Raw genomic sequence first — 14,201 nt, forward strand, 5'->3', positions numbered from 1 at the left:
CACAGACACTCTCACACACGCGTACACTGTCACAGACACACTAACACACACATACCCTGCCGCAGACACTCTCATACACGCGTAACCTACCACAGACACTCTCGCGCACACGTACCCTGCCTCAGACACTCTCACACACACGTACCCTTCCACAGACACACTAACACACACATACCCTGCCACAGACACTCTCGCACACACGTACCCTGCCACAGACACTCTCACACACACGTACCCTGTCACAGACACTCACACACATATCCTGCCGCAGACACTCTCATAGACGCGTATCCTGCCGCAGACACTCTCACACACACGTACCCTTCCACAGACACACTAACACACACATACCCTGCCACAGACACTCTCACACACGCGTACACTGTCACAGACACTCACACACATATCCTGCCGCAGACACTCTCACACAAGTGTAACCTACCACAGACACTCTCGCACACACGTATCCTGCCGCAGACACTCTCGCACACACGTACCATTCCACAGACACACTAACACACACATACCCTGCCACAGACACTCTCACACACGCGTACACTGTCACAGACACTCACACACATATCCTGCCGCAGACACTCTCACACACGCGTAACCTACCACAGACACTCTCACACGCACGTACACTGCCACAGACACTCTCACACACACGTATCCTGCCGCAGACACTCTCAGACACGTGAACCCTGTCGCAGACACTGTCATACACACGAACTCTGTCACAGACACTCTCACACACACGTATCCTTCCACAGACACTCTCACACACACGTATCCTGACACAGACACTCTCACACACACGTATCCTGCCGCAGACACTCTCAGACACGCGTACACTGTCACAGACACTGTCACACACGCGTATCCTGCCGCAGACACTCTCAGACACGCGTACACTGTCACAGACACTGTCACACACGCGTACACTGTCACAGACACTCTCACACACGCGTACACTGTCACAGACACTCTCACACACGCGTACCCTGCCGCAGACACTCTCACACACGCGTAACCTACCACAGACACTCTCACACACACGTACCCTGCCACAGACACTCTCACACACACGTATCCTGCCGCAGACACTCTCAGACACGTGTACCCTGTAGCAGACACTCTCATACACGTACACTGTCGCAGACACTCTCACACACACGTATCCTGCCACAGACACTCTCACACACACGTATCCTGACACAGACACTCTCACACACACGTATCCTGCCGCAGACACTCTCAGACACGCGTACACTGTCACAGACACTGTCACACACGCGTACACTGTCACAGACACTCTCACACACGCGTACACTGTCACAGACACACTAACACACACATACCCTGCCGCAGACACTCTCATACACGCGTAACCTACCACAGACACTCTCACACACACGTATCCTGCCGCAGACACTCTCATAGACGCGTATCCTGCCGCAGACACTCTCAAACACACGTACCCTTCCACAGACACTCTCACACACACGTACCCTGCCACAGACACTCTCACACACACGTATCCTGCCGCAGACACTCTCAGACACGTGTACCCTGTCGCAGACACTCTCATACACACGTACTCTGTCACAGACACTCTCACACACACGTATCCTGCCAGACACTCTCACACACACGTATCCTGACACAGACACTCTCACACACACGTATCCTGCCGCAGACACTCTCAGACACGCGTACACTGTCACAGACACTGTCACACACGCGTACACTGTCACAGACACTCTCACACACGCGTACACTGTCACAGACACACTAACACACACATACCCTGCCGCAGACACTCTCATACACGCGTAACCTACCACAGACACTCTCGCACACACGTACCCTGCCTCAGACACTCTCACACACACGTACCCTTCCACAGACACACTAACACACACATACCCTGCCACAGACACTCTCGCACACACGTACCCTGCCACAGACACTCTCACACACACGTACCCTGTCACAGACACTCACACACATATCCTGCCGCAGACACTCTCATAGACGCGTATCCTGCCGCAGACACTCTCACACACACGTACCCTTCCACAGACACACTAACACACACATACCCTGCCACAGACACTCTCACACACGCGTACACTGTCACAGACACTCACACACATATCCTGCCGCAGACACTCTCACACAAGTGTAACCTACCACAGACACTCTCGCACACACGTATCCTGCCGCAGACACTCTCGCACACACGTACCATTCCACAGACACACTAACACACACATACCCTGCCACAGACACTCTCACACACGCGTACACTGTCACAGACACTCACACACATATCCTGCCGCAGACACTCTCACACACGCGTAACCTACCACAGACACTCTCACACGCACGTACCCTGCCACAGACACTCTCACACACACGTATCCTGCCGCAGACACTCTCAGACACGTGTACCCTGTCGCAGACACTGTCATACACACGAACTCTGTCACAGACACTCTCACACACACGTATCCTTCCACAGACACTCTCACACACACGTATCCTGACACAGACACTCTCACACACACGTATCCTGCCGCAGACACTCTCAGACACGCGTACACTGTCACAGACACTGTCACACACGCGTATCCTGCCGCAGACACTCTCAGACACGCGTACACTGTCACAGACACTGTCACACACGCGTACACTGTCACAGACACTCTCACACACGCGTACACTGTCACAGACACTCTCACACACGCGTACCCTGCCGCAGACACTCTCACACACGCGTAACCTACCACAGACACTCTCACACACACGTACCCTGCCACAGACACTCTCACACACACGTATCCTGCCGCAGACACTCTCAGACACGTGTACCCTGTAGCAGACACTCTCATACACACGTACACTGTCGCAGACACTCTCACACACGCGTACACTGTCACAGACACTCTCACACACGCGTACACTGTCACAGACACTCTCACACACGCGTACCCTGCCGCAGACACTCTCAGACACGTGTACCCTGTCACAGACAATCTCATACACACGTACTCTGTCACAGACACTCTCACACACACGTATCCTGCCACAGACACTCTCACACACACGTATCCTGCCGCAGACTCTCAGACACGCGTACACTGTCACAGACACTGTCACACACGCGTACACTGTCACAGACACTCTCACACACGCGTACCCTGCCACAGACACTCTCACACACGCGTATCCTGCCACAGACACTCTCACACACACGTATCCTGCCGCAGACACTCTCAGACACGCGTACACTGTCACAGACACTCTCACACACGCGTAACCTACCACAGACACTCTCACACACACGTATCCTGCCGCAGACACTCACAGACACGTGTACCCTGTCGCAGACACTCTCACACAAGTGTAACCTACCACAGACACTCTCGCACACACGTATCCTGCCGCAGACACTCTCGCACACACGTACCATTCCACAGACACACTAACACACACATACCCTGCCACAGACACTCTCACACACGCGTACACTGTCACAGACACTCACACACATATCCTGCCGCAGACACTCTCACACACGCGTAACCTACCACAGACACTCTCACACGCACGTACCCTGCCACAGACACTCTCACACACACGTATCCTGCCGCAGACACTCTCAGACACGCGTACACTGTCACAGACACTGTCACACACGCGTACACTGTCACAGACACTCTCACACACGCGTACACTGTCACAGACACTCTCACACACGCGTACCCTGCCGCAGACACTCTCACACACGCGTAACCTACCACAGACACTCTCACACACACGTACCCTGCCACAGACACTCTCACACACACGTATCCTGCCGCAGACACTCTCAGACACGTGTACCCTGTAGCAGACACTCTCATACACACGTACACTGTCGCAGACACTCTCACACACACGTATCCTGCCACAGACACTCTCACACACACGTATCCTGCCACAGACACTCTCACACACACGTATCCTGCCGCAGACACTCTCAGACACGCGTACACTGTCACAGACACTGTCACACACGCGTACACTGTCACAGACACTCTCACACACGCGTACACTGTCACAGACACTCTCACACACGCGTACCCTGCCGCAGACACTGTCACACACGCGTACACTGTCACAGACACTCTCACACACGCGTACCTTGCCACAGACACTCTCACACACGCGTATCCTGCCACAGACACTCTCACACACACGTATCCTGCCGCAGACACTCTCAGACACGCGTACACTGTCACAGACACTCTCACACACGCGTACTCTGTCACAGACACTCTCACACACACGTATCCTGCCGCAGACACTCTCAGACACGTGTACCCTGCCGCAGACACTCTCACACACGCGTAACCTACCACAGACACTCTCACACACACGTACCCTGCCACAGACACTCTCACACACACGTATCCTGCCGCAGACACTCTCAGACACGTGTACCCTGTCGCAGACACTCTCATACACACGTACTCTGTCACAGACACTCTCACACACACGTATCCTGCCACAGAAACTCTCACACACACGTATCCTGCCACAGACACTCTCACACACACGTATCCTGCCGCAGACACTCTCAGACACGCGTACACTGTCACAGACACTGTCACACACGCGTACACTGTCACAGACACTCTCACACACGCGTACCCTGCCACAGACACTCTCACACACGCGTATCCTGCCACAGACACTCTCACACACACGTATCCTGCCGCAGACACTCTCAGACACGCGTACACTGTCACAGACACTGTCACACATGCGTACACTGTCACAGACACTCTCACACACGCGTACTCTGTCACAGACACTCTCACACACACGTATCCTGCCGCAGACACTCTCAGACACGTGTACCCTGCCGCAGACACTCTCACACACGCGTAACCTACCACAGACACTCTCACACACACGTACCCTGCCACAGACACTCTCACACACACGTATCCTGCCGCAGACACTCTCAGACACGTGTACCCTGTCGCAGACACTCTCATACACACGTACTCTGTCACAGACACTCTCACACACACGTATCCTGCCACAGACACTCTCACACACACGTATCCTGCGACAGACACTCTCACACACACGTATCCTGCCGCAGACACTCTCAGACACGCGTACACTGTCACAGACACTGTCACACACGCGTACACTGTCACAGACACTCTCACACACGCGTACACTGTCACAGACACTCTCACACACACGTACCCTGCCGCAGACACTCTCAGACACGTGTACCCTGTCACAGACACTCTCATACACACGTACTCTGTCACAGACACTCTCAAACACACGTACCCTGCCGCAGACACTCACACACACGCGTACCCGGTCACAGACACTCTCAAACACACATACCCTGCCAGACACTCTCACATACATGTATCCTGCCGCAGACAAACGGCAAATGACAAATGGGACCAAACTGTTTGTCCGTTATAAGCGAAATTCCATTGTAGTCCGCTATATGCGATGCTTTTTCTGCAGGTTCTTAAAGGCGCACGGCCAGCGGACCTTGTCTGTTACAGATGATATTCCGTTATAAGCGAGTTCGTTATAATGGGATTATACTGCACCTCCAACTCCACCTAGCAGACATACCTATGAGGGGATTGAGGTATGGATTGATTCTGATCGTGTTTGGACTAAACACCCCGGGATTCAAATACATCGTCCACCGTGATTCACCCACATTATTGTTGTGCCACAGGTGAACTGCACAAACATGTATTTCACTGATCACTTATATAACTTGTTTCTCACAGAAAGAGCTAGAACACCTATCTTGCCTTTCCCAGCGGAAAGGGAGGCTTATCTTTTCTCTCCCAGGGGAAAAGGGAAAGCCTTGCCCAAAATGCTTCATAACCGCAAGCGCAAAACAGCCTCACCTGGACAGGAATTGGAGAATAAAGAGCATATTCCCTGAGGAAGGGGGTGAGCCTGGCCAGCTCACCCCCTCCCCGCACGCGTACCACTCCAGATTTAGCATAAAGGAAGGGGGAGAGCTCAGCACTGACCGGAGATCAGCCGTGGGATAGAGCGCGCATCGCCCGGAACTTCTCAGGAATTATGTGTTGGTCTCCTGCCAGGACTGAAAGGGGCTCCCCAGTCCGTGTGTGAAGGTGGGTGATTATAGCACGTCCGAGTGTAGATGGCTTGTGGCTACTTTTTCATTTTATTAATTAGTGGGATTACCTATCATCCATCCATCCATCCATTTTCCAAACCACTTATCCTACTGGGTCGCGGGGGGTCCGGAGCCTATCCCGGAAGCAATGGGCACGAGGCAGGGAACAACCCAGGATGGGGGGCCAGCCCATCGCAGGGCACACTCACACACCATGCACTCACACACGCATTCCTATGGGCAATTTAGCAAGTCCAATTAGCCTCAGCATGTTTTTGGACTGTGGGGGGAAACCGGAGTACCCGGAGGAAACCCCACGACGATATGGGGAGAACATGCAATCTCCATACACATGTGACCCAGGCGGAGACTCGAACCCGGGTCCCAGAGGTGTGAGGTAACCGTGCTAACCACTGCACCACCATGCTGCCCCCGATTACCTATCAATGCTTATGAAATATATCATAATTTTGTGTATATTTTAAGAAATATTTCTGAACGGACCAAAGCGAACCTGATTGTTCCTTCGACATCCCTATATCCCCCTCTCACATTAAAACAATATTCTAGGTGGGGTCTTACCAAGGAATTGTATAATCTTAGCATCACTTCATTTAAATTAAACTCCACACACCTAGAGATGTAACCCAACATCCTATTGGCCTTTTTAATTGCTTCCCCACACTGGCGAGAGTGGGACATGGAAGCATCAACATACACACCGAGGTCTTTCTCATAATCAGCTACCTTTATTTCAGAGGAACCCATAAAAAATCTGTACTTTATATTTCTGCTCCCTGCATGGATTACCTTACATTTATCTACATTAAATTTGATCTGCCAGGTATCAGCCCAGTCGCTAATTAAATCAAGATCCCGTTGTAGCCTCTCCGCTGCTAGATCAGTATTTGCTACATCATCCACCTTGGTGTCATCTGCAAATTTAACTTGTTTACTGTATGTATTGGTGTCAATATCATTAATGTAAAATAAGAACAATATTGGTCCTAAAATTGAACCCTGCGGTACCCCACTATGAACGCAGGCCCACTGTGACATTGTGCCTCTAATAACTACCTGCTGCTTCCTGTCTGTTAACCAGTTTTCAATCCAAGATGCTACAGTTCCTAAAATCCCTGCAGCTTTGAGCTTAAGCAAGAGCTGTTTGAGGGGGACAACATCAAAGGTCTTCTGCAAATGTAAGTACTTTTTGTGACCAAGTTCTATTTTTGCTTCCTCAAAGAACTCAAGTAGATTAGTTAAACAGGATCTACTTCTCCTAAATCCAGGTTGGCTACCCCTCAGAATGTTGTTTGTATCCAGGTTATTTGTATCCATAACTTTTCCAGTTATGCAAGTTAAAGTAATTGGCCTATAGTTTACTGGATTACATCTATCCCCTTTTTTGAATATGGGTGTTATATTAGCATACTTCCAATCATAAGGTACCACACGTGCAAATAAGGATTTCGGAAACAGTAAAGTTAAAGGTTGGCTAATAATAACCCTCATCTATTTTAAAACTATAGGTAAGATGCCATCAGGACCCTGTGATTTATTTATTTTGAGCTTAGCTAGGTTTTGTACCACATCAGCCTCAGTTATACATACAGTCCCTCCACAATTATTGGCACCCCTTTGTGCAAGGGGTAAGAAAAAATCCACCTTCTGGTGAAGTTGCTTCATCTCACACGGAAAAAAATGAGAAAAATCCAACCTTTACTTAAAATCAATTTATTTGAAGGAAAATCAAATCCTTCATCAATAAATAATTATTTTTAACAAAAACACGTGAGCCACGATTATTGGCAGCCCTGCAAATTATAGTGAACACAATGTAACTGAAGCATGTTTCCTATGTAAATTATACATATTTGAGTTGATTGGAGTGAATAGGAACCTTCAAGCTGTAATCCATGACTTCCTGAGTAACTGGGGTACAAACATGAGGAGACACAGAGGCCAAATTCCCTTAGTCATCCGTCAACATGGGAAAGATAAGAGACACACAGACCAAATGAGGGAGAAGTGTGCTGACCTTCATAAGTCAGGGAATGGGTATTAAAAATAGCCACTCGCCTTAAAATGCCCATTTCTACTGTTAGGGCAATAATTAAAAAGCGGACATCAACTGGAACTGTTAGAAACTTGCCTGAAAGAGGACCCAAGTTTATTTTGCCCCCACATACAGTGAGGAAGATCGTAAGAGAGACAAATAATCCCCAAGGATGACTGTTAGTCAATTACCAGACAAAGTAAAATCTTGGGGTTACCACGTCTCCAAAAAACCATCAGATGCCCCCTTCATGCTAACAGACGTTTTGAAAGTTATGACAGAAAGAAGCTTTTTCTGTCAGTTACTTAAAATGTTAGTGCCAGGAGTCTGCAAAACATTATACAACTTTGACTGGAATCAAATTCAACTGTCTGATGAAATAAAAATGCTTTTTAGCAATAAACATTCAAGGTGGGTTTGGCGTAAAAAGAAGGATGGCTATAACGAAATGAACCTTATTCTAACTGTAAAATACGGTGGAGGTTCTGTGATGTTGTGGAGATGTTTTTCCTCGAAAAACCCTGGAAACCTTGTTAGGGTACATGGCACTATGGGGTCCATGAAATACCAGGACATTTTATATCAAAATTTGGCTGCTGCTGCCAGGAAACAAAAACTGGGGCTTCATTGGATCTTCCAGCAGGACGGTGATCCTAAGCACATGTCCAAATCAACATAAAAATGGTCAGCTGACCGCAGAATCAAGCTTCTGCCATGGCCATCTCAGTCCCCTGACCTGAACCCCACTGAAAACCTGTGGGCTGAGCTGAAGAGGAGAGTGCACAAGAGAGGGCCGAGGACCCTGGGTGACCTGGGGAGATTCTGTAAAGAGGAATGGTCTCAGATGCCCTGGTCTGTATTCTCCAACCTTATAAAATGTTATAGGAGACTCACTGCTGTTATACTGGCAAAGGGAGGCTGTACAAAGTATTAAAAGCAGGGCTGCCAATAATCGTGGCACATGTGTTTTTGTTGAAAATAATTATTTCTTGATGAAGGATTTGTTTTTCTTTGAATAAATTTATTTCAATGAAAGGTTGGATTTTTCTCACTTTTTCAGTGTGAGATGAAGCTGCTTCGCCAAAAGGTGGATTTTTGTCTAACCCTTTTTACAAATCTTTACAAGGGGGCCAATAATTGTGGAGGGACTGTATATTGTTTATATAGGACACTGTATTTGTACTAAATGGTGGTAAGTTAATCATGTCCTCTACTGTGAACACCCGTGTAAAATAATCATTAAACTCATTTACTATATCAATTTTCATTTTCAATGAAGGCCCTTACTATCCTGCAGATGAGTGATTTCAGCTTTTAGAGCTCTTTTGGAGTTGAAATATTGGAAAAAACTTTTAATGTCATCCTTAACCTCCAATGCAGTCTTACTTTCGACATTCCACTTACTGTAGCGAATCTAATGTTATTTTTTAAGTCAACCCCTAGACTTAGATACTCCTGCTTTATTTTGAAATCATTCGTTATTTTCTACCTTAGTATTTCCAGCGTACAGTGTGAAATACCCAGTAATACTCACCTCACTACCCCCAGTTTACAGTGTGGAATACCCAGTAAGACTGACCTCAGTAACTCCAGTTTACAGTGTGGAATACCCAGTCAGACTGACCTCAGTATCTCCAGTTTACAGTGTGGAATACCCAGTCAGACTGACCTCAGTAACTCCAGTTTACAGTGTGGAATACCCAGTCAGACTGACCTCAGTATCTCCAGGTTGCAGTGTAAGTCCCCCAGTCCAGCAGAGAGCAGCTTCACTCCTGAGTCCTGCAGGTCATTGTCACTCAGGTCCAGCTCTCTCAGGGGTGAGGAGTTTGATCTGAGAGCTGAAGACAGCACTTCACAGTGTTTATCTATGAGATCACAGCTGTTCAGCCTGAAACAGAAAACACTTTAAGACACAGACATATACACATCCTACACATTAGTAAAATACAAAGCATTACAATAAGCATTTGTTTTCATTATAATTAGCAGCACAGCTTACACTTCAAAATGAATTATAGTCTGCAGGGTGTTCTGTGCGTCCTGACAATCTGCTGCAGTCACATGATCACTAATTGTGAGTCAGTGCACCTTTGCTCAAAACTAGAGGTAAAAACATTAAGTACAAGCTATAGGAATACATAGGAACACATCAACAGCAAGATGGACGTGAACCTCCCATAACAGTCAGACCAGTGCTTCCAGTGCAGTCCTTAGCCATCTTTCTGCCAGGTGTCCCTACACTCGACACGTATCACTGAAAGGAGGAGATGTGAACATTCCCAGCATGTAATGCAGCAGCAACTGGCACTTGGATTCCTGATCCCATGAGTAAAATCCTTTTTCTCCCTGTATTGTTATACCTGGGAACATGTCAAATCACCAATTACGTCTGGGTGATATGATGATATTATCGGTAATGAGCGTAATCAGACAAGTATCCCGGTGTCGATATCTTTGCTGGGGAAACGCGCTTAGGCTACATACAAAGCAAGATAACAGAAAGATTCATGATTTGCTTTCAGTTCAGCTTTCTAGCCAAAGATTCTGAAGCAGTTAAAAAGAAACATTGCACAGAATTTCACAAGCATTGTCCCTGCAGTAACCATGCGTTCGCCATTCTTGTAAGTTCAGTATTGTCACATCACCAACTTCTATCTCTGAGTCAGCAGCCAGAATGTCAGTCATTCAAGTGCAGCTTTCTGGTGGGAATTTTGAGCTTCCCGGCTCAGTTTTTTGTGTCTAAGTCTCAGGCACAGCTTTAAGTGTGTCCCTGACCCGCCAGGGCTGTGATTAGGATTGGTTGCTAACTGTTTAATAAAGGTGGTTAAAAGTAAACTCTCTCACTCATCTATCTATCTGAATCAATCAATCATTATTTATATAGCGCATTTTAGCCACAGCGTTTATAAAGAATTTTGCAAACATTTAAAAAGAAAAAGAAATTCAAATAAGCTCAGAATAAATAACAATAAGCGCAAAAGAAATAAAAATAGAGTAAAAATGTTTTAAAAAAATAAAATTAAAAACCATCATAAAGGACTTTAAATACCCATGTCCTCTTTAAGGGCCCCTCCTCAAAGGGGCCTCTAGCCCCTATGTCTTCTGGGGGAAGCGACCGCCCGCCCGCCCCCCCACAATTACTGATATTAATAAAAGCATAAAATAATAAAACTGATTATCATAGATTATTATATGCGTTGGTGAAAAGATGCTTTTTCAGCCTAGTTTTGAAAGTACTGAGACATTCAGTAGCTCTCAGGTTTTCTGGGAGAGAGTTCCAGAGTTTGGGCCCATAGTGACTAAAAGCTGCCCCCTCCCTCCCCAGCCGGGTTTTAGGAATAATCAGTAAATTACTGTCGGATGATCTGACTGATCTGCCTGGGACATACCTTACAGTCATGTTACTGAGGCAGGACAGAGCTAAACCACGTAAATATTTACAAATTAGCAAATGAACTTTAAACTCAATCCTAGAAGCCAGAGGAAGCCAGTGCAGGGATGTGAGAGCAGGTGTGATGTGATCCCTGTGACTGGTGCGTGTTAACACTCCGCCAGCGGCATTCTGGGCCCGTTGTAGATGTGATCCCTGTGCCTGGTGCGTGTTAACACTCCGCCAGCGGCATTCTGGGTCCGTTGTAGATGTGATCCCTGTGACTGGTGCGTGTTAACACTCCGCCAGCGGCATTCTGGGCCCGTTGTAGATGTGATCCCTCTGACTGGTGCGTGTTAACACTCCGCCAGCGGCATCCTGGGCCCGTTGTAGATGTGATCCCTGTGACTGGTGCGTGTTAACACTCCGCCAGCGGCATTCTGGGCCCGTTGTAGATGTGATCCCTCTGACTGGTGCGTGTTAACACTCCGCCAGCGGTATTCTGGGCCCGTTGTAGATGTGATCCCTGTGACTGGTGCGTGTTAACACTCCGCCAGCGGCATTCTGGGCCCGTTGTAGATGTGATCCCTGTGACCGGTGCGTGTTAACACTCCGCCAGCGGTATTCTGGGCCCGTTGTAGATGTGATCCCTGTGACTGGTGCGTGTTAACACTCCGCCAGCGGCATTCTGGGCCCGTTGTAGATGTGATCCCTGTGACCGGTGCGTGTTAACACTCCGCCAGCGGCATTCTGGGCCCGTTGTAGATGTGATCCCTGTGACCGGTGCGTGTTAACACTCCGCCAGCGGCATTCTGGGCCCGTTGTAGATGTGATCCCTGCGACTGGTGCGTGTTAACTCTCCGCCGGCGGCATTCTGGGCCCGTTGTAGATGTGATCCCTGTGACTGGTGCGTGTTAACACTCCGCCAGCGGCATTCTGGGCCCGTTGTAGATGTGATCCCTGTGACTGGTGCGTGTTAACACTCCGCCAGAGGCATTCTGGGCCCGTTGTAGATGTGAAACAGTAGATGTGAAACAGACAAGAGGGCATTACAGTAATTTATTCTACTAGAAACAAAAGCAGGTATTATTTAATACTGCCAAGACCCCCTCCACTCTGCAAACAAGTAAACCAACTTCCTTTCTTTTTAACAACCTAAGCAGTTCTGTTAACCTGCTTTATGACTTTAGGGTCGTGTTTCCACAAACTGTGCTTGCTTTGCAGAACAGTATTTCCCTTTTAAGGTTACCCATTTTAAATCTGGTGTAGGATCACACATGCACATATCACAAAGCTTAAATTCCAGGTGGCCTGAGACAAGGCCTACCCTGGTACGAGAGGCACACATTGGCCTAGGCCTCAAAGGGGGGTTCGTGACCCCACACACGCAGACACACTTAAACACACACAGATAACAAGGGGGGCCAGCACTCCAACTTTTATTGCTCAAAGTTTTAACGACCTACAGACAGCAGAGTGGACCTCAAGGACAGGGGTCCCTCGACTTGGGACACAACCCCCTCCCCAGACATCCTGCCTTACATACCACTCACCCAACAGACCAACACCCTAAAGAAAGTTTCTTTTAAGTTTGGCTGTTGTATATCTGTATATTTATTTACCCATGACTACTAGTCTCAATATACAGATAGGTTATGTTTGTAATGTGTCCTAACTTTCAAAGATTCTTTTTCTTTGTTTGACAAACCTTCCCCCCCCCCCCCTTTTCTTTTCCACATTCCTCGGCAACCCTTATCTGATCTTTGTATTCTACCATGCCTACCTAAGGGTAAGATGTGCTTATGACATGAGAATATGTCATATAATGTCTGTATAAAGGGTAATATCTGTTGAGGTACAACCTAAACCACCTGTACCATATACTGGTGTGAGTAATATAACATAATGACATAATATAAGTAATCATTAATTAATCATTACAGATGGTATTCGGTGTGAACCGCTAGGCTGGTGTGGCATGTTTGGTATCAAACCGATGTAAAATCATTCCAGTTTTACACTACTTCAGTCTCTGTTCATTGAGTGCTCACAATAGTCCCTGCCTCTGTGCGATTTGGCTACTAAGCTCTAAAACCTCAAACTCGACTGAAATATCGTGAGACTCCCTCTCATTGGCCGTGAGGGGAGCTTCGCTACCGATCGTTTACATTACCTGGTGATGCAGTAACACCTTTATAACTTCCAGGCTGGATACTGTAATGCCTTCCTTTCTGGGTGCCCATCTGGATCCTCACATAAACGTCAGCTGGTACAAAATGCAGCAGCCAGAGTTCATACAAACACTAAAAAAATTGATTATATTAGCCCTGTTCTATGCTCCCCCTGGGCTGTGCTGCCTGGAGACCCCACATTTTCAAGATATCCTGCCTACCCTGCTGCCGGTGACGTCTCCACTATCTGTGACGTCCTTCTGGCCTGCTGCTGCCCCCTGGAGGATGGGCTCCCCCTTTGTATCTGGTTAGGGTTAGGGCTTCCTCTGCTGCCCCCTGGAGGATGGGCTCCCCCTTTGTATCTGGTTAGGGTTAGGGCTTCCTCTGCTGCCCCCTGGAGGATGGGCTCCCCCT

General features: G+C 48.0%; 1 protein-coding gene across 5 annotated transcripts in view; it reads right to left on the bottom strand.

Moving 5' to 3' along the window:
* LOC125721543 (NLR family CARD domain-containing protein 3-like) overlaps positions 1-14,201 on the bottom strand; it is a 349,177-nt gene that overhangs the window by 319,209 nt on the left and 15,767 nt on the right. For all 5 annotated transcript variants that reach the window (XR_007385814.1, XM_048997484.1, XM_048997485.1 and 2 more), the window contains one exon: positions 9,961-10,134. Coding sequence is in view for 4 of the 5 variants with exons in the window: in XM_048997484.1 (XP_048853441.1) it covers positions 9,961-10,134 (174 nt within the window). In the remaining variant the exon portion in view is untranslated. The remainder of the gene's footprint in view (positions 1-9,960; positions 10,135-14,201) is intronic.

The sequence above is a fragment of the Brienomyrus brachyistius genome, unplaced genomic scaffold (assembly GCF_023856365.1).
Source record: "Brienomyrus brachyistius isolate T26 unplaced genomic scaffold, BBRACH_0.4 scaffold34, whole genome shotgun sequence".
NCBI lineage: Eukaryota > Metazoa > Chordata > Actinopteri > Osteoglossiformes > Mormyridae > Brienomyrus > Brienomyrus brachyistius.